This window comes from Trachypithecus francoisi, unplaced genomic scaffold (assembly GCF_009764315.1).
Source record: "Trachypithecus francoisi isolate TF-2019V2 unplaced genomic scaffold, Tfra_2.0 Lachesis_group6, whole genome shotgun sequence".
In the NCBI taxonomy this organism is placed as follows: domain Eukaryota; kingdom Metazoa; phylum Chordata; class Mammalia; order Primates; family Cercopithecidae; genus Trachypithecus; species Trachypithecus francoisi.
Genome location: NW_022681471.1, coordinates 53213386 through 53235608, shown reverse-complemented (window position 1 = coordinate 53235608; position 22223 = coordinate 53213386). Strand labels below are relative to the sequence as shown.

The window sequence follows — 22223 nt, the reverse complement described above, 5'->3', positions numbered from 1 at the left end:
AGACGGGCGGATCACGAGGTCAGGAGATCGAGACCATCCTGGCTAACACGGTGAAACCCCGTCTCTACTAAAAACTACAAAAACTAGCCGGGCGACGTGGCGGCGCCTGTAGTCCCAGCTACCCGGGAGGCTGAGGCAGGAGAATGGTGTGAACCCAGGAGGCGGAGCTTGCAGTGAGCTGAGATCCCGCCACAGCACTCCAGCCCGGGTGACAGAGCGAGACTCCGTCTCAAAAAAAAAAAAAAGAGTTTAAGTAGGCTGATTTTCATTATGAGTAAATAAAAAAATTCTAATGATATCAACTGTCAAAAATTGAATAAGGCACTTAGGATGTAGGGAATACTCTGTTTTGGATCTAATATATGCAACACCCTAGATTCACTGGACACTCCTTCTTTGCCGTCTCCCACCTCCAAACCCAGGCTACTCATTTCTCAGCCATAGTGGGAAGTTAACACTGCTAGAAACAATTTCACCAATGAAGGAACAGGAGATGCTAAGGAGTAAGCAGGTAAATGAATTGCTCACTGTCTCCTCTAAGCAACTCTTTTTTTTGTTTTCTTTTTGAGACAGAGTTTCACTCTGTCGCCCAGGCTGGAGTGCAGTGGCACGATCTCGGCTCACTACAACCTCTGTCTCCCAAGTTCAAGTGATTTTCCTGCCTCAGCCTCCCGAGTATCTGGGATTACAGGCAGGCACCACCGTGCCCAGCTAATTTTTTTGTATTTTGAGTAGAGACGGGGTTTCGCTATGTTGGCTATGCTGGTCTCAAACTCCTGACCTCAAATGATCCACCTGCCTCAGCCTCCCAAAGTGCTGGGATCACAGGCGTGAGCCAAGGCACCTGGCCTGTAAACAACTTTTCTAAGTTACATTTGTTTTATCTGGAGACCAGGACTGACTAGATAATTTTTGGGTTCGGGTGCAAAATGAAATGTGGCACCCCACTGCAAAAATTATTAAGAATTTCAAAATGACAACAAAGTATTAAACAAAGTGCTGGGCCCTTTGCAGCATGGTTGCACAGGTTGTATATCCATGAAGTCACAGGTTGCATATCCATGAACAGGTTGCATATCCATGAACCTGCACAGATTGCATATCCATCAAGTCAGCCCTGATGGAGACAACCTGAGACACTAAACAACCAGCTTTTTTTTTTTTTTTTTTGTTAAAGCTATGACAAGTTCTGGAACTTAACCTCTTGTATTTGCTGTCTTTCCCTCATGCCCGTTTCTCTGGGATTATATCCCGCTCACCCCAAAAAGGCCTTAACAAGTAAGCTCTAACTTAGGCTATGTTTTACAGGGACTTGGACTGTGATACTCTGTAACCTGAGTTTTTCAAATTTAAGACGCTGGTCCAAATCTCCTTTAATGTCACTTTTACCTCAAAGATAACATAATTCCCCCAATGGAAGGATAAACACTTTACATAATGACATTGTTTAATGCAGTCATAAATTTCTGTATAAGCTAGAATTCTCAGATTATTACATCTCCAATATTTAATTCTCTTTTGTTCAAGCATAATATGAATAATTCATTAGAGGGGAAGAACGGAAGAGCCTAATAAAGAAGATACCCTTTACTTTTTTAAACTTTTTCCCCTTTCCTCACATTCCCATTTCTAAGCATCTCCCGAACCACCTCTGTATATTGCTAGACAGACTTCAACTCCCTGCTCTTTCTCTACTTATATAATAATTTTGGTATGGTAACTTCAAATCATTATGATTATATCTAACCCCTCTCCCTGTACTTTCAGTTGTGGAAGTAGACATAAATTAAATGTGAGCCAAAACTTCTGAAATGTACATATTCATCTAATAAATATTTATTGAGTGATAAATACTGAGCACAGTGATAAGTACTGAGGGAAAAGCAAAAAATCAAATATAGATCTTACCATTAGGCAGCTTGGAGTTTTATAAAGGAGACTGTTGTTTATGTATATGAGACAAAAAACAATTCTTATTCAAAGCAGAAGGTGATAGGTGAAAGATCACTTGAACAAACAAAAAGTGCATATGAAATGGTAGAGAATTTGGAGTAGAGCTCTGGAGAGATTTATAGAGGACTAAAGATTATACATGTGAAATTGGGGAGGACAGATGTTCAGAAAAATACTGATTTATTCAGAATGCAACTTTAGGGTAAAAGCAATTTCCCTGGGCTAAAATATATTCTCACTTATTACTTGACATATGTAGACTGCTGTGTGCATAGCAGTTTGATTAGGCTAGTTTTGTACTGAATTATTAGAAGATGAAGTCATTATCATCATCATCCCCTTTTTACTAGTGCCGTTACTATTGTGACCTAAACCTGGCCTTTGAGCACATTTTGTTTATTACAGAAAGTTAGCATGAGTTTATTTCTAATGTAAGGGAGGAAAAATAACTTCTCGTTTTCCCCATTTTAGGTTCATTCGCCACGGTCTCTATACCAAAAGGCAGATTAGCACAAGAAAAGAATGCAAATTTATTTAGGTTTTATATAACTTGGGAGGGGAGCATTCATAGGGAAATGAAGATCCAAAGAAACAGTTAAACCTGAGTGTTTTCTATAGTATATTTGATGAAGAATGGAGAGGTGTGGAAAAATATGATAGGAAGAAGAAAGAGTATGAGCTAAGTATAATAAACTGGGAGAAATTTAGCAAGACCTATTTGTTCAGATTTCTATGTCCCTTTGTCTTCAGAGATAAGGATGTTGGTTTCCTCAGGGTGCATATAAGAAAGTTAGCTCTCAGACCCGGCATGGTGGCTCACACCTGTAATCCCAACACTTTGGGAGGCCGAGGCAGGTGGATCACGAGGTCAGGAGATCGAGACCATCCTGGCCAACATGGTGAAACCCTGTCTCTACTAAAAATACAAAAATTAGCTGGGCATGGTGGCACATGCCTGTAATCCTGGCTACTTGGGAGGCTGAGGCAGGAGAAGAGAATCACTTGAACCAGGGAGTCGGAGGTTGCAGTGAGCCGAGATATAATGCCACTGCACTCCAGCTTGACGACAGAGTGAGACTCTGTCTCCAAAAAAAAAAAAAAAAAAATCTGTCACATGAGTTTTTGTTCTTTTCTTTAAGAGAAGGGATCAATCTGTGTTGCCCAGGTTGGAGAAGAGTGGCATGATCATGACTCACTGCGGCCTCAACCTCCCAGGTTCAAGCAATCCTCTTAACTCAGCCTCTTAAGTAGCTGGGACTAGGCACATACCACCGCACCCACCTTATTTATTTATTTATGTATTTATTTGGGCAGGGTCTCACTCTGTCACTTAGGCAGGAATACAGTAATGCCATCGTAGCTCATTGCCGCTTCAACTTTCTGCACTCAAGCAATCCTCCCACCTCATTTTCTTTTTTTTTTATTTTTTGTAGAGACAAGGTCTAACTATGTGGTTTAGTCTGGTCTCGAACTCCTGGACCCACGTGATCCTCCTGCCTCAGCCTCCCAAAGAGCTGGGATTACAGGTGTGAGCCACCACGTCCAGCCCAGCTTATTTTTATATTTTTTGTAGAGATGGGGTTTTGCCATATTGTCCAAACTGACCTTGAGCTCCTGAGTTCAAGCAATCCATCCACCTTGGCCTCCAGGAGTGCTGGGATTACAGATGTGAGCCCCCACACGGGGCCTACATGAGGGTCTTAAGACCTGTGCCCAGGAAAGATCAGATCTTCCTGCAGGTATCATTTCTAAAAGTTCTTCAGCTTAAAATACTCAATATGCCAAGGTACCATATTTTTGGGTAATGTGCCCTGAACTTCACCATGTCCGTGTAACCTAACTAACATAAGTGACTGGTCAATGTTTTATCTCATTTTTTTTTTTTTTTTTAGACGGAATTTCATTCTTGCTCCCCAGGCTAGAGTGCAGTGGCAGGATCTTGGCTCACTGCAACCTCTGCCTCCTGGGTTTGAGCGATTCTTCTGCCTCAGCCTCTCGAGTAGCTGGGATTACAGGCACCCGCCACCAGGCCTGGTTAATTTTTTGTTTGTTTGTTTTTTGATTTTGGTAGAGACAGGGTTTCACCATGTTGGCCAGGCTGGCCTCAAATTCATGACCTCAGGTAATCCGCCCACCTCGGCCTCCCAAAGTGCTGGGATTAGAGGCGTGGGCCACCGCACTTGGCCTGTCTTCACTTTTTCAATCAACCAAGTGGGAAAGGAGAAACCTTTTGAATAATTAGAATATAGCAGAGAAACCTAAGTGAAATAATTCTTTTTTTCTTTTTTTTTTTTTCGGAGACGGAGTCTCGCTCTGTCGCCCAGGCTGGAGTGCAGTGGCCGGATCTCAGCTCACTGCAAGCTCCGCCTCCCGGGTTTACACCATTCTCCTGTCTCAGCCTCCCGAGTAGATGGGACTACGGGCGCCCGCCGCCATGCCTGGCTAGTTTTTTGTATTTTTTTAGTAGAGACAAGGTTTCACAGTGTTAGCCAGGATGGTCTCGACCTCCTGACCTCGTGATCCGCCCGTCGCGGCCTCCCAAAGTGCTGGGATTACAGGCTTGAGCCACCGCGCCCGGCCGAAATAATTCAATTTTAAAATCAGAGAGAATTATTTCTTCCATAGCAAACTCATCCTTTAAATAAAGCAAGCAATGATTGGTGAACCATTATCAGATTTTTGATAAAACTCTCTTCTGCAATAAAGAATAATTTCCAAGCTTGTCAGATATAAACAAATGGAACTAAATTGGACAGAGCTATTTAAACTGACAGATTAATAGAAAAAAAGTAGTCTTTAGTGTTGGTGTTTGATTTTTAGTCTCTTGAACTTCCATGTATATTTAAGGTGTTTTCTCCTCATTGAGTTATAAAGATGTGCCCGTCAACATGATGAATTTGTATCTGAACAGTTTGGCTGAAATTTGCCAAGGGGTTGATTTTGGCAGTCTCTTGAATTTTTCATTGTAATGCTGATATGTCTCTGCATAAGACTAACTTTGCTTAAAAATGAGAAAGTCCGGGCGCAGTGTCTCAAGCCTGTAATCCCAGCACTTTGGGAGGCCGAGACGGGTGGATCACGAGGTCAGGAGATCAAGACCATCCTGGCTAACACGGTGAAACCCTGTCTCTACTAAAAAATACAAAAATCTAGCCGGGCGAGGTGGCGGGCGCCTGTAGTCCCAGCTACTCGGGAGGCTGAGGCAGGAGAATGGCATAAACCCGGGAGGCGGAGCTTGCAGTGAGCTGAGATCCAGCCACGGCACTCCAGCCTGGGCGACAGAGCAAGACTCCGTCTCAAAAAAAAAGAGAAAGAATCATAGTATTTTTCTATTTATGTTTCATAGTCCTTTAATGAAAATAACAGTATTTCAGAGGCCAGGATTTAAAAACCAATGTCATGGGCAATCTATCAAATTATAACACTTACCTCATCTTTGCAACTAGAATCTTGCCAATGCTGTTGATATTGATAGAAGTGTTTTCATACATAATTGGCAGTTATGCAGCAATAGAGTATCTATAAAATAGTTGCAAGTTAAAAAAAAAATTACCCGGTAAAAAGACAGTCTCCTGACAGATCTGAAAAATGTGCTTGTATTTAGGAGCAGTTTGAATACAATACTTAAAATTAGTACTTGTCAGTGAGAGAAAAGGAAGGTGCAGAGAATGTTAGGGGTAATTACAGCAACTAATGATAGTGTTTGAGGGCAGGCTGAATCTTTGTGAGTATGTACATTCATTTGTATTTGCTGGGGTTTGCTCTAAATCATCTTTCTGTATCAACAGTTATTTTTCACTTCTCTTTGAAAAGTACTAGAGATGGGAACTTTTACCATAGATATTGGTTTATAAAAATCAGGATATTTCTACAAAAGAAAAATATTTGATCCTTTTATATAATTTAACCTTAAATCATTTATAGAGCTAAGAACATGCATTAATAACATCTCTTTGAACCTTAGTTTTTCTTTAATCTTCAAATTAGATTTTAAAGAATGAAATATTAGGAATTAGGAATTCCATCAATAAATTTAAATTGAAATGGATTCATTTGAACTAATGGCTGAGTAAAATGGTGACATTCCCATATTAAACATGATGATTTGGTATATTATATTACACATTTTCATTTATTTCATGGAGAGTAGAATTTTTATGAGCAGTAATTCAGAAAAATGTGAGTTGACTTCATGGAACTATTTCCCACATTTTTTTAAAAAAAGACTTTAACTGATAATGTCTCCTTTTAGATGTTTTGTGGAACACCTGGTAAAATATTCTAAATCCTTTGCACATTGTTCTTTAGTTTCAGCTCAAATTCTCAAGAGCAACCTTGCATCAATGGAACAACAAATTGTTCATCTGGAACGTGACATCAAGAAATTTCCCCAAGCAGAAAATCAACACGATAAGTTTGTGGAAAAGATGACCATATCCTTTATTTACTTAAGCATTTTGTCTAGTTTTTAGTCTTTATGTCTGTTTACTAACTGTGTGGTTAGTTCTAGATTTACTAGTCTTTTCACACCATCTGGATGAATTTGTGTATATGCTGTTTTTCTATTAGTAGCATAAATTTTGTTTCATGATGTTTTCAACCAGTAGGCAAGGGAACAATTAGATTTTTTTAAAATGCCATTTCTCAAAGAAGAATTCCGTTTGAAAGCCCACAGGATATGCAAGGTAAGTCTTAAGAGGCTTGATGAAACCTAAACAAAACAAAACAGAATATTTTTATATAACCAAATGTTTAAAGTAAATGATCAACAGAAGGTTTTTTTGGTCTGAGTTTTTTTTTTGGTGTGTATACATTTTCTGAGGGCATGTGTGCATTTTCAAGGACAATAAGAGGATAACTAATATCACTAGACTGAAAGGACTGTGAAGAATAAATGGATACATGGTTGGATGGATAGACGAATTGATCAGTAGATGATATATTTACATAAATTATAGTAGATAGCTGTATAACATTAAACATTCTTGTTAAATAAACATTTTTGTAACTTCTAGTTTATAGCAGTATATTCATATAAATCATAAAAATATACAAAAGGAAAACTTGAGAAATAGCATTTAGCTTGAATTGTTTAATGTTAAATCTGGTGTCTAAAGATAAACTACATTAGAACTGATTTTTTTATAATTTTCTATTTTAGTTTTCAAAACTTAAAGCCATATCCTCCTCCTCTGGGTTTAAATAAATATCTTGAACTGCAGATTGATTCACCATTTTATATCTCTAGAGGGAATAAATGCTGTAAATTCTTTATCTGATAATAAGTAAATTCCTTCAACAACTATTTGGCAGTCACCTTGTTTCAAGGTTAAATCTATTGCCTTTTTCTTTTCTGATATGCTTTATTGTTTGCCCAACTTGGAAGTTACAGTGCTGAACTTGAATTACTTAAGAATGGCAATTTAGATTTATGTAAAAAAAAATTTTTAACTCTCAGTGTTTTGGTTCATTAATGAATACTGTGTTTTGTATGGTCCTTTAGTGATTCTGAGTACCTTCATGAATACAAATATTGGCAACATAAGTTTGTGAGTGATTGGAGGCAGGGAATCCACAAAAATAACCTTGAGTTGCATTACTGGCCACGTTGGGATGCTTAATATGAAGGTTTCACTTTGTTGCTGATTACATTTTTTGTTTCAAATATGTTATATTGTCCTGTGCCTAGAAACACCACTTCCTTTTTCACCTTTCGATTTTGGTTCTTGCCTTATATTTGAATTTAATTCCTGATCCCCTTTTTCTTTTGAACATTTTCTTCTACTGTTGGCTTATAGCCACACAACAGCTTGCAACATTGAGTCTTTGTTGCTCATTTAGAAAAAGAAAAGTAATTTCAAACCCTCGTGAACTTGGCCTGGACTCCTTATTTTATTTATCTCTTTATGCAGGTAATTAAGCACTTTAAAATGAAAATCCAGAGCCTTCTGTATCTGTATGTTACAGATGAATGGTTTTTCTTCATTTAAGTGGCACTAAAGTGTGACTCTTTGTCCACAAGGGGATTGAAAACTGTATTAAAATGTATGGGGCTGTTACTTTGCATATCATGTTTTTTAAAGAAACAAAATAAAATACACAGCAATTTATTTCAGAGAAAAAATTAGAATATTGACTTGGGTTGGTTAAAAACTATGAATTAATGGATTATAATGATAAAACTGTGGCTTAAGTTATTCTTCCTTTGAAAGACTTCTTGGTCACCCATTGAGTGTTTCTATCTTCTAGAAAGAGACAAACAAAATGCATAATCATTATATGTATGTATATGAGTTCTAGTGCCTACCTAATATATATATATATTTACCCTCCTGGCAATGCTAAAAGAGAAAGATATTTTATTGTGAGATACTTGATCCTGTTTTAAAAATAGAACCATGATTCCATTTCTAGTATAGGATCCTTTGTACTCGATGATCTTTCCAATGTTTCCATCCAGTGCCAATACATTGTATTGCTTCAAGTCACTGGCCCTTTAAATTGAATAATTAGGGACACAAGTATGGGAGTAGTTTCCATGGAAAGTAACTTTAGCTACTTAAACAGTAATCTCTCTATGAGGACTGAGTTCACAAGCTGAAAAGCACTCATATGCCTTTGGACTTCAGAATAGCAACAGTGCTATAGTTAGCAGCAATGGCATGATGGCTTCAGGGCAACTGAATATGCAGGTTGAATCTTCAAATCTCCAAGTCAGCCTATGTCCTGGAGCACCCTATATTTACCCTTACTCTTTCCCAATTTTGATTGAACATTTACAATATGCTAGACATTGCCAGGCATGAAAATTGAACAGTACACAAGATGATAGAAAACTTGACCTCAGGCTGCTGACAGTCTGACATGTGTATGTTCTCTGTCTTGCTGTCCCCATGGGAGAGATTATGTATGGTTTGTTAATTACTATATGCCCACCACAGTGCCTACCACCTAGCACAATGTAGGCACTCAGTAAATGTGTTTTGAATTACACAGTATTATAGCTAGAGACAATGAAGATCATCTAGTCCAAGCCCTTGCTTTTAGTTAGCACTTCAAAATGATACTGTCAAACAGTGTTAGGCTGTGCTTATAGTTATAAAACTTTTCTTCATATAAATCTCACAAATGTGAGTATCATTGAATCAGCTTTATAGAGCATGCTGTGAAGTATAATCAGTTTTAGGAGAGAGGATCCACAGCTCCACAAGTAAATGTCAGAAAAAAATAGGCAAAAAACAAAAACAAACAAACAAAAACCTTTCCAAGGCTATTTCTAGCCTGCTGGGGCCAATGGCTTTAAAAGGAAACGCATCACCTCTTTCTTCCTTTCTATACCCAAAATTGGTTGCTTGTTCTGACTCAGAAAAAATTAGATGGTATGGGAGAGAAAAATCAATGTTTCTTGACCCATTCTAAGGTTCATGGCTGACACCCTATAATACAATATTAACAAGAACAAAGCACGCAAATTTATTTAATGTGAGTTTTATGTGACACAGAAACCTCCATAAATGAAGAAAGACTCAAAGAAACAGGGAAAAACCATGTATTTTATGGGCAGTTGTGCAGAAGTATTGTAGCAGGACGAGCTGTAGACAAAACTCCTCAGACACAGAGTTAAAGAAGGAAGGGGTTTATTCGGCCGGGGGCATCGGCAAGACTTCTGTCTCAAGAGCCGAGCTCCCAAGTGAGCAATTCCTGTCCCTTTTAAGGGCTCACAACTCTAACAGGGTACACGTGAGAGGGTCATGATCAATTGAGCAAGCTGGGGATACGTAACTGGGGGCTGCATGCACTGGTAATTAGATCAGAACAAAACAGGATAGGGATTTTCTTTTTTTTTTTTTTTTTGAGATGGAGTCTCGCTCTGTCGCCCAGGCTGGAGTGCAGTGGCCGGATCTCAGCTTACTGCAAGCTCTGCCTCCCAGGTTTATGCCATTCTCCTGCCTCAGCCTCCCGAGTAGCTGGGACTACAGGCGCTCACCACCTCGCCCGGCTAGTTTTTTTTTGTATTTTTTAGTAGAGACGGGGTTTCATCATGTTAGCCAGGATGGTCTCGATCTCCTGACCTCGTGATCCGCCCGTCTCGGCCTCCCAAAGTGCTGGGATTACAGGCTTGAGCCACTGAGCCCGGCCAGAATAGGGATTTTCACAGTGCTTTTCTATTCAATGCCTGTAATCTATAGATAACATAACCTATTAGGTCAGGGGTCGATCTTTAACTACCAGTACCAGGGTGTGGCGCCGAGCTGTCTGGTTGTGGATTTCATTTCTGCCTTTTAGTTTTTACTTTTTCTTTCTTTGGAGGTAGAAAGTGGGCATAAGACAATATGAGGGATGGTCTCCTCCCTTAGTATGACTGGTGGATAAAAGGATATGATCTAATGGTAATAAGTTGGAGGGAAGTCATCAAGACTGGTTCAGATTATTTTCTGTATCTCTGTATGACAGTCTTCCCCCAGGTATGGGGAAAAGACGCCTGTCATGTGAAGGTCTTGTTTTTTTTTTTTTTTTTTTTTTTTTTGGAGACGGAGTCTCACTCTGTAACCCAGGCTAGAGTGCAGTGGCGTGATCCCGGCTCACTACAACCTCCACCTCCAGGGTTCAAGCGATTCTCCTGCTTCAGCCTCCCGAGTAGCTGGGAATACAGGCACACGCCACCACACCCAGCTAATGTTGTATTTTTAGTAGAGAAGGGGTTTCACCATGTTAGCCAGGCTGGTCTCAAACTCCTGACCTCAGGTGATCAGCCCGCCTCAGCCTCCCAAAGTGCTGGGATTACAGGCTCGAGTCACTGCGCCCAGCCTATGTGAAAGTCTTTGGTGGAGAATGGAAGAGCTTAAAAAGTGATCTTCCTAGGTTTTATGGCGTGTTTCAAGGGAGAGGAATTCTAGTTTCTTTGACTTGCTTCAGGAGACAAAGGAAGGTAGGAAGGAGGGAGGGATAAGTTCAGAGACACCTTCTTGCTTGCTTCTGTGGTCCTCCTGTTGTCCTTCAGCTCAAAGTATTCAGCATGCCAAGGTAGCATACTTCCAGATATTGTGCTCTGAACCCCAACACTTTATTTTTTTTAAAAAGTCAAAGCATCATTTTTACTTACTAATCCTTGCTTTTTCTGTCAGAAAAGAAACCCATTCTTAAAAGAGGGCTTCTTAGACTTTTAAATATGTGTTGTGGTCCATTCTTAACATCTTAAACTATCTAAAAAAGCACATCAACCACAATGTTGACCTTACTGTTTATAGCCAGTTGACAAATTCCTTACCACATTTACTTGCAGAGATTTTGTCAATGGTAGGGCTTTCTGTTGCCCAAAATCAGCTTAGCTCTTTGATTGACTGCTGGCTAAATCATTTCCCCATCCCGAGGACAGAGAGTGACTGAGCAGCAGGGTCACCATTAACACATTGACAAGAAGAGCTGACAGAATGTTAATGACATTAACATCCTGTCAACTAACTATCAACACCTGGGATTTCCTCATAGTATGAGGGAAGTCATTTGAAGTGGTTACAAATCAAGTTACTGAGGAGGCACATTATCCTTTCCAGATAATTCAAAACAGATTTGGGGCCTTCACTGCCATTATGTTAATTGTATTCCACCTTTATTTATTAAGAGAATAATTTTTAAGTAGATGAAAAAACTCACAGAACCACCAGTGACATTGATCACCTTTGAGAACATGCCAGTAACAGGTTTCAGGAAGATGATAATCCACACTTTGTAAAGCAAGTGTCATATAAAATTGACCAGACAAAAATGAAAGTAAAAACGACTCTCAAGAGCAAAGCTGTTTGTTTTGTTTTGTTTTTAATGAACGTAGTAATTGAGGTCATTTTCTGGCACCTAAAGAAAAATTGAGAACTTCAGAGTAGGCTGGAGGGGGGAAGTTCATCACCTCTGACTCTCTCCTTACCCTCACTGCCTGTTCCTCTCAAATGCAGAAAATTAGGAAGTTCAAAGCAAACATTTTTTTTTTTTTTTTTTTTTTTGAGACGGAGTCTTGTTCTGCCGCCCAGGCTGGAGTGCAGTGGCCGGATCTCTGCTCACTGCAAGCTCCGCCTCCCGGGTTCACGCCATTCTCCTGCCTCAGCCTCCCGAGTAGCTGGGACTACAGGCGCCCGCCACCTCGCCCGGCTAGTTTTTTTGTATTTTTTAGTAGAGACGGGGTTTCACTGTGTTAGCCAGGATGGTCTTGATCTCCTGACCTCGTGATCCGCCCTTCTCGGCCTCCCAATGTGCTGGGATTACAGGCTTGAGCCACCGCGCCCGGCCCCAAAGCAAACATTTTTTTTATGAGACTGTTCAGAGAGAAGTGGGTACAGGATTTAAAAGGGGGCATGGTCAGTAATACAGATAATGCATACATTGAGAAGCAAATTGTTTTAGAAAGGGGGGCCAGGTGCAGTGGCTCACGCCTGTAATCTCAGCACTTTGGGAGGCTGAGGCGGGTGGATCACCTGAGCTAAGGAGTTCAAGACCAGCCTGGCCAACATGGTAAAACCCCATCTCTACTAAAAAAAACAAAATTGGCCGGGCGCGGTGGCTCAAGCCTGTAATCCCAGCACTTTGGGAGGCCGAGATGGGTGGATCACGAGGTCAGGAGATCAAGACCATCCTGGCTAACACGGTGAAACCCCGTCTCTACTAAAAAATACAAAAAAAAAAAAAAAACTAGCCGGACGAGGTGGCGGGCGCCTGTAGTCCCAGCTACTCGGGAGGCTGAGGCAGGAGAATGGCGGAGCTTGCAGTGAGCTGAGATCCGGCCACTGCACTCCCGCCTGGGCGACAGAGTGAGACTCCGTCTCAAAAAAGAAAAAAAAACAAAAACAAAAACAAAAGTAGCCAGGCATGGTGGCACAAGCCTATAATCCCAGCTACTCAGGAGGCTAAGGCAGGAAAATCACTTGAACCTGGTAGGTGGAGGTTGCAATGAGCTGAGATTGCATCATTGTACTCCAGCCTGGACGGCAAAAAGAGCAAAACCCCGAAAAAACAAAAAACAAAAAAACAAGTGGAAAAGAGTGCTATTTATTTATTTATTTATTTATTTATTTTGAGACGGAGTCTTGCTCTGTCACCCAGGCTGGAGTGCAGTGGCGCGATCTCAGCTCACTTCAAGCTCCGCCTCCCGAGTTCACGCCATTCTCCTGCGTCAGCCTCCCGGGTAGCTAGGACTACAGGCACCACCACCTCGCCCGGCTAGTTTTTTGTATTTTTTAGTAGAGACGGGGTTTCACCGTGTGAGCCAGGATGGTCTCGATCTCCTGACCTCGTGATCTGCCTGTCTCGGCCTCCCAAAGTGCTGGGATTACAGGCTTGAGCCACCAAGACCGGACAAGAGTGCTTTTTAAAAAAGAAAGATTCTTAGCATTCTTTGAAATATACTCTCTTGACAATGATACTGGTCAATGGAATTTTTAGTTCAATTGAATTTAAATAGAAAGTATAATCATTTATGATAATAATAAAATAGGCCGGGCACAGTGGCTCACGCCTGTAATTCCAGCACTTTGGGAGGCCGAGGCGGGTGGATCACTAGGTCAGGAGTTTAAGACTAGCCTGGCCGACATGGTGAAACCCCGTCTCTACTAAAACTACAAAAAACAATTAGCTGGGCATGGTGGCGCATGCCTGTAATCCCAGCTACTCAGGAGGCTGAGGCAGGAGAATCACTTGAACCCGGGCAGCAGAGGTTGCAGTGAGCCGAGATCGCACCATTGCACTCCAACCTGGGCAACAGAGTAAGACTCTGTCTCAAAATAAATAAATAAATAATAATAATAAAATAGTAATAATAGTAATAAACTTTTATGAAAGAAAATCAGAGCCAGAAAGATGTTAAAGTGGTAAAGGCAAATTTCATTCAGGAACTGTTGCAATAGGAGAGAGACCTTACTATACAATGAGGCTGCATTCTGATACAACAAAGGCAAGTGGGGGTTTATAGCCAAGAAGCAGGGTGGGAGTCAGGCAGTGGAACATTACTAGAAGGAGATATCAAAGATAAGGGGATTCCCCCTAAACCAACTTGATAGGATTCTTGCTGAAGGCAGGCAAAGGTAATAAGATATGAAGGGTAGAAGATGAGAAATTTGACCATATATGAAGGGTGGAGGATTTTTGCTCAACTGACCCAGTAGGATTCTTGCTAAAACTGGACTGTCAGGGACAAGGACTGGACGTAAGAATGAGGCCTAGTCAAAAAGAGGACTCAAGGCTGGGCACAGTGGCTCACACCTGTAATCCCAGCACTTTGGGAGGCCAAGGTGGGTGGATCACCTGAGGTCAGGAGTTCGAGACCAGCCTAGCCAACATGTTGAAACCCCATCTCTACTAAAAATATGAAAATTAGCCAGGTGTGGTGGCAGTCGCCTGTAATCCCAGCTACTCGAGAGACTGAGCTAGGAGAATCACTTGAACCAAGGAGGCGGAGGTTGCAGTGAGCTGAGATCACACCATTGCACTCCAGCCTGGGCAACAAGATGGAAACTCTGTCTCAAAAAAAAAGTACTCAGAGGAACCTGACTAAAATTTGGTTCAAGAGAGAGTCTTTGTTTAGTGAATGCCATATGCCAGCCATTATGCTAGGAATATCTATATCTATATATCTCTCTATATATTTTCCTAAATGACCTCCAAAGAAATACTATGAGGTTGGTAGTATTACTAACTTTGTTTTATTTTATTTATTTATTTATTTTTGAGAAAGAGTCTTGCTCTTGTCGCCCAGGCTGGAGTGCAGTGGCACGATCTCCGTTCACTGCAAGCTCCGCCTCCCGGGTTCACGCCATCCTCTTGCCTCAGCCTCCCGAGTAGCTGGGACTACAGGTGCCCACCACCACACCCGGCTAATTTTGTTGTTGTATTTTTAGTAGAGACAGGGTTTCACCATATTAGCCAGTATGGTCTCGATCTCCTGACCTCGTGATCCTCCTGTTTCGGCCTCCCAAAGTGCTGGGATTACAGGCATGAGCCACCGCGCCCGGCCTATTTTATTTTATTTTATTTTTGAGATGGAGTCTCGCTCTATCGCCCAGGCTGGAATGCAGTATCTCAATCCCGGGTTGAAGCGATTCTCCTGCCTCAGCCTCCCAAGTAGCTGGGACTACAGGTGCACACCACACCTGACTAATTTTTGTATTTGTATTTTTAGTAGAGACGGGGTTTCACTGTATTGACCAAGCTGGTCTCGAACTCCTGACCTTGTGATCCACCCGCTGCGGCCTCCCAAAGTGCTGGGATTACAGGCATGAGCCACTGCGCCCAGCCTTAACTTTATTTTAAATGTGAGAAAATTGAGGCTATAGAGGTTCAACCATGTGCAGGAGATCACATAGGTAATATGTGTGGTTCATGAGGGTCAGAATTCCAGTTTTGGTCTTTCCGACATTAAACCTTGTGCTTCTTACCGGTAATGTGCTCCCTCCGAGGTTAGACCTGTTTGAAAATCTGAGGTAAGTTCTACATTTGTTCCCTGTGAAACTTTTTTTGCTTCCTTTTCAGTCTCTCTCAAATGGGAAAAAAAATGTTCTTTTTGAAAGGATTGTAAACTGATTTAAAAATTAGCAACTCACAGGCCGGGCACGGTGACTCACGCCTGTAATCCCAGCACTTTGGGAGGCCGAGGCGGGTGGATCACGAGGTCAGGAGATCGAGGCCATCCTGGCTAACACCGTGAAACCCCATCTCCACTAAAATATACAAAACAAAATTAGGTGGGCAGGCACCTGTAATCCCAGCTACTCGGGAGGCTAAGGCAGGAGAATGGCGTGAACCCGGGAGGCGGAACTTGCAGTGAGCCGAGATCGCGCCACTGCACTCCAGCCTGGGCCACAGAGCGAGACTCCATCTCAACAACAACAAAAAAAATTGTAGCTGCTCACTTACACCATCTCCTCCAGAAAGCCTTCCCTAATCATAGCAATCAAAATTAATTTCCCTGTTCCCTGTATTTTTATAATATTTTAATACTTTGATTATTGTACTTGCTGGTTTGCCTATACTCTGTTCATGTACATATCTGTTTTGCATACTGGTTTTTTTTTTTTTTTTCTTTGAGACGGAGTCTCGTTCTGTCACCCAAGCTGGAGTGCACTGACCAGATCTCAGCTCACTGCAAGCTCCGCCTCCCGGGTTCACGCCATTCTCCTGCCTCGGCCTCCCGAGTAGCTGGGACTACAGGCACCCGCCACCTCGCCCGGCTAGTTTTTTGTGTTTTTTAGTAGAGACGGGTTTTCACTGTGTTAGCCAGGATGGTCTCGATCTCCTGACCTCGTGATCCGCCCGTCTCGGCGTCCCAAAGTGCTGGGATTACAGACTTGAGCCACTGCGCCCGGCCTGCATACTGGTTTATGTACTCTTTTCAGATACAGATTCTGGTTCATATTTTGAGTACTTTACAACAAGCCTATAACAATGCTTGGCCGGGCGCGGTGGCTCAAGCCTGTAATCCCAGCACTTCGGGAGGCCGAGACGGGCGGATCACGAGGTCAGGAGATCGAGACCATCCTGGCTAACATGATGAAACCCCGTCTCTACTAAAAAATACAAAAAAAAAACTAGCCGGGCGAGGTGGTGAGCGCCTGTAGTCCCAGCTACTCCGGAGGCTGAGGCAGGAGAATGGCGTGAACCCGGGAGGCGGAGCTTGCAGTGAGCTGAGATCTGGCCACTGCACTCCAGCCCAGGCTAGAGCGAGACTCCGTCTCAAAAAAAAAACAAACAAACAAAAAAACAATGCTTTATGGAAAGTCAAGTGCTTAATAAATGTTTATTTAAATAGGTTAGAGTTTATTGTATAATAATTAATATAAAACTTAACATTATGGCCAGTAAACAGAACATTAGCTTGTTTTTCTGGCGTAGCCTCAGTTTAGCAGAAGAAAGGAGTCTAACCTGTTTCAAATGTTATTCTTTTATCATGTCTTGATTTAAAATGCAGCTATTGAAAATTATGTCTTAACAAATTCTAAGATAGAAATCTAAGAATTTAGATGTCTTAACAAATTCTAAGACCCTGTCTGAATGGAGCATATTTTTAAGGGTCTGTTAGCACAAAAATTTTCTCTTTGAAGAGTTTTGCTTGGTTGAAATTCAGCCTGAAATTACATAGACTATGAGCTACATTTTTCAAACTTTGTTCAGGGAATTGATAGACATTTGGTGCATGATGCTAATGGTGAGAAGAGAATATATTGCTCAGTTAAAGGATGCATAAACCCTTTCAGGCCACAAGAGACTCATACGGGAAATCATCTTTTTCAGAACATAAAACGGAACTTAATTTGTCTGAAAGAGTTAATGTACCCTCAGCCTGACAAATTCTAATCGCTCTCACCAGAAGCTAAGTTTTAAAAGATGTAAAAACCTTTCTATGGGATTTATTCATACTGAGTAGAAATAATACAAAAAAGAAGCTTTAAAGAATAAATTACCCAATATGAATATGGTTTTTTGTGTGCATATGCACATAAAGAACATGTAGCATATGCACATGTCTATTCATAGATATAAAGCCATTTTGCTATTTATAAGATTATAAATTGGATATCATACCAGTGAATCTGTGGATTTGTTTTCTTTGCTTTTGTTTAAAATTTGGTAAAACTTCAATTACGAAGGCCACATGTGGTATGTTAAGCATACATAGTTTACATGTAGGTAATAATAGTGATGTTAGTATAATTCCTCAAGTAATATACTCTGGTGCAAAATCTCAATCATGTACTGTTTTCATGATGCAGAAAAATATATCAGTATCTTTTTGTATAATAAAAGTCTGTTTACTTATTTCTAGTTAGGATGTGTTTGACATATAGCTTATGAAAATTATGGCAAGTAAACTTGGTTTTTCATTCAATATTCCCTGTTCTTTTCTTCTGTTTTATTTGTTTGTTTGTTTATTTGAGATGGACATTCATTCTGTCACCCAGGCTGGAGTGCAGTGGTGCCATGTCGGCTCACTGCAACCTCTGCCTCCAGGGTTCAAGTGATTCTCCTGCCTCAGCCTCCCGAGTAGCTGGGACTACAGGCACGTGCCACCATGCCTGGCTAATTTTTGTATATTTAGTAGAGAAGGGGTTTCACCATATTAGCCAGGCTGGTCTCGATCCTCCCGCCTCAGCCTCCCAAAGTGTTGGGATTACAGGCATGAGCCACCACACCTGGCCTTTCTTCTGGTTTTAAATTGCTTTACGAGATGAAGACTGAAAAAAAAAAATTACAAGAAAGTATATGAAATCATTGTTTAATAATCATGTAATCATGCTCTCTTTTATGTTGCAAATGTAAGATAGGATAATGTAGTACATTGTCTGAATTAATTAATGAAGTGAAGAATGGAAAAAATTATGACATTACTGAAAATTATCTAATTGAATTTTAATAGGATTGTATATATATTATATATACCTAGTAAGACCTATATTTATAGAACTGTAATCAATTTGAGAGGATCGTATCTCAGCTACTTATTTAAGGCTAAGGGATTCACTAATGGCAAGAATGGAAAAATCAATGAAAAATTTTAAAAGGCATTATAGACAAGCTTTGCAGAGATCATCAGTGAGGAGAATAGGACCTAGTCACAAACTGATGTTGGCTGAGGAGACAAAGGGCATGAGTAACTGAGTTGACAGTGGTTCAGAGAGGTAACGGTAACAACCCTCTTTACCTTATCAGAAGCAAATATCTAGTAAGTGGCTTTTCATATCTGCTAAGACATTATCAAATTTGTGCACAGCAACTCTGTTCAATTACTGATCTCTAGATGCCTTTATCATAGGCTTGACTCAGAACCTATATATAAAAGTACTTTCAAACTTTAATGTTCTTTCAGATGCCAAGTATTTTACTTAATCCATGTGAATGAAAAGATATTTGGACTGGGTATCCACTGAGTTAAGCTCTAGCCTTGATATTTGTGATCTTAGGAAAGACTGTTTACCCAGTCATAAAATTGAAAAAATAATACTTGGCTTGCCTACTTCACATACATTGTTATTAAAATTAGGTATAATAGAGTGACGTTTAACATGCTTTGCAAAATGGAAAATGCTTTGTAAAACAGAATAACCATTTAAAATTGTCATTTATGTGTCATTCTCCCCTAAACCGTACAGATAGGAAATAATTCTATCCCCCAAGGAAAATGTTATTTGTTAAAAAAAAATAAAAGAAAGAAAAAAGGTCTCTTTTTTTCCAATTTCATTTTATCTAACTTTTAAAACATTTTTAAGTTCTAGCTAACTTTGCTTTTTGTATGTAGACCAATAAAGGGCATATTTTTCAAAATATAGTGAATGCTTGTAGAATAAGCAGGATGCTAACACCTCATTATTCAAGGAATATCCAGATGTTCAGTGTTAAACTTTGATTCCTTACTTTTTTCACTTTGATAGGAAAGAGGAAGATGGAGTAATAGAGTTTGAAAATTCTTGCATACTCTATGAATGATGACATTCTATATGCTACGACACGTATAAAACAAGATTAAGGGGCCAGGCGCAGTGGCTCATGCCTGTAATCCCAGCACTTTGGGAGGCTAAGGTGGGTGGATCACCTGAGGTCAGGAGTTCAAGACAAGCCTGGCCAAGATGGTGAAACCCCGTCTCTACTAAAAATACAAAAATTAGCCAGGCGTGGTGGTGTGCACCGGTAGTCCCAGCTACTTGGGAGGCTGAGACAGGAGAACCGCTTGACCCCGGAGGTGGAGGTTGCAGTGAGCCGAGATTATGCCACTGCACTCTAGCCTGGGAGACAGAGCAAGGCTCTGCCTCAAAAAAACTGATAATAAGATTAAGATATGTTTCCTGTTTTCAAGGAATAATGTATTCAGAGAGGTAAAACTGACAGAAGATAGCAATAAACAATACAATGTGATTTAATTGCTGAGTATAATGGAGGCTAAAAATGCAATAGACATTTTCGATATTCCTTACCATCTTCCCAAAATCTTTTTGGCCAGAGAGACAGCATTCTGGCTTTGGCCACGATTGGGAATGAACGTTGCAACTTTATTATTTTGTTGGAAATGTATTCTCAGTCCATCCAAGAGACCCAAATGAAAACTTAAAGATGGAAATGCATTCCAAAGCCAAATGGGAACAACTTGTATATTATCCTTTATTTTGAATTAACTGTCTCTCTTAACATGGATAATTAAGTAAGAACTGTGTGTACCAACAATTTCTCTAGGTTCCCAAATAAGTTTATTTCCATGTTTTTATCTATCCAGCATATATTAATTAAGTAGCTACTGCAGTTCCTAACACTATGCTAGATACCATGGAACTGAAGCATTAAAATGAAGTACAAAGTATTCTCTTGGCTCTAAAGGAGCTTAACATTTAGCTAAGTCCATCCATATGAGAAATCCGTGGCTAAAAGGATGATGATTAATAAAATGTATATGGCACTGTTATAAATGCATTAAGAGTTAACAATGCAGGGGATATTGTGGTGTCATGCAGCTTCATGGAGGAGGTGGCTTTCAACTCCTAATGAAATGTAAGCTCACTGTATGCGCAAGTTTACTATGTTGGTTTTGTGGTGATCGTCTTTTCTACTCCCAGTGCCTGGCACTTTGTAGGGCTCAAACATGTCTGGTGAGTGAAATAATGCATGATTTGCCTTTTACGGACATTTAACTTTAAGGTCATAATTTTTTTTTTTTTTTTTTTTTTTGGAGGCGGAGTCTCGCTCTGTCGCCCAGGCTGGAGTGCAGTGGCGCAATCTCGGCTCACTGCAAGCTCCGCCTCCCGGGTTCACGCCATTCTCCTGCCTCAGCCTCCCCAGTAGCTGGGACTACAGGCGCCCGCCACCTCGCCCGGCTAGTTTTTTGTATTTTTAGTAGAGATGGGGTTTCACCATGTTAGCCAGGATGGTCTCGATCTCCTGACCTCGTGATCCGCCCGTCTCGGCCTCCCAAAGTACTGGGATTACAGGCTTGAGCCACCGCGCCCGGCTAAGGTCATAATTACAAAATATTTTGCTATGTCTTCTCATAGGTCATCCAAAATGTGATTCTGGTTAACTTTGAAATTCGTTTAATGTCCCTATTTAACAAGCACAAACCCCTCACTAATTATATCTGTATTAGATTAATGTATAACAGTATTTTGCATTCCAGGAAATTGCCTAAATTGAAAAATTCTAGGATTAGGTTAAAGAGGAATTCAGAATTTAAGATTTGAAATGAACAGTCAACATAGGCATTATAGACCTTTGAACGTTTAAAAACAGGATTTTTTGGCCGGGCGTGGTGCCTCACGCCTGTAATCCCAGCACTTTGGGAGGCCGAAGCGGACAGATCACGAAGTCAGGAGATCGAGACCATTCTGGCTAACACGGTGAAACCCCCGTCTCTACTGAAAATACAAAAAACTAGCCGGGCGTGATGGCGGGCGCCTGTAGTCCCAGCTACTCGGGAGGCTGAGGCAGGAGAATGGCGTGAACTCTGGAGGTGGAGCTTGCAGTGAGCCAACATTGTGCCACTGCACTCCAACCTGGGTGATAGAGCAAGACTCCGTCTCAAAAACAAACAAACAAACAAAAAAAAAAAAAAAAAAAAAACAGGATTTTTTTTTTTTTTTTTAATGGAGTTTTGCTCTTCTTGCCCAAGCTGTAGTACAATGGCATCATCTCAGCTCACCACAACCTCCACCTCCTGGGTTCAAGCCATTCTCCTGCCTCAGCGTCCCGAGTAGCTGGGATTACAGGCATGCACTACCATGCCTAGCTAATTTTGTATTTTTAGTAGAGACAGGGTTTCTCCATGTTAGTCAGGCTGGTCTCAGACTCCTGACCTCAGGTGATCTGCCCGCCTCGGCCTCCCAAAGTGCTGGGATTACAGGCATGAGCCATCATGCCCAGCCAGGATTTTTATATTACTATGTTTTGTCAGTGATCCCCATATTATTGGGTTAAATAGCTTAAATTCACAGAGTGTATTAAAAATAATTAATTGTAATATGCATTGAGATGCCATATGATGGCACATATGTGTTAGGTCATCCAACATATCTGCCTAAACTTTCAGATATCAGAACATAATTCACACAGGGTTTGCCTTCTGCTTTTTATTATAGCTCCCTTTCCCCACACATATATTTAAGCATTCTTTAATGCCAGAATTTACCTTGTGTACAAAGCATTAAGACTGTGAGGTATACAAAAATGAGTAAAACATGGACTTTTCATTTCAGAAACAAGTAAATTAGAAAACAGAATCAACACCATACCCAAGTGATTATAAGACGACATGG

The 22223-nt window shown here is 40.7% G+C and overlaps 1 protein-coding gene across 5 annotated transcripts in view; it reads left to right on the top strand.

Moving 5' to 3' along the window:
• Nucleotides 1–22223, top strand: part of DIAPH2 (diaphanous related formin 2) — a 947390-nt gene that overhangs the window by 588059 nt on the left and 337108 nt on the right. For all 5 annotated transcript variants that reach the window (XM_033201830.1, XM_033201829.1, XM_033201828.1 and 2 more), the window contains one exon: nt 6262–6386. In XM_033201830.1, the coding sequence (XP_033057721.1) occupies nt 6262–6386 (125 nt within the window). The remainder of the gene's footprint in view (nt 1–6261; nt 6387–22223) is intronic.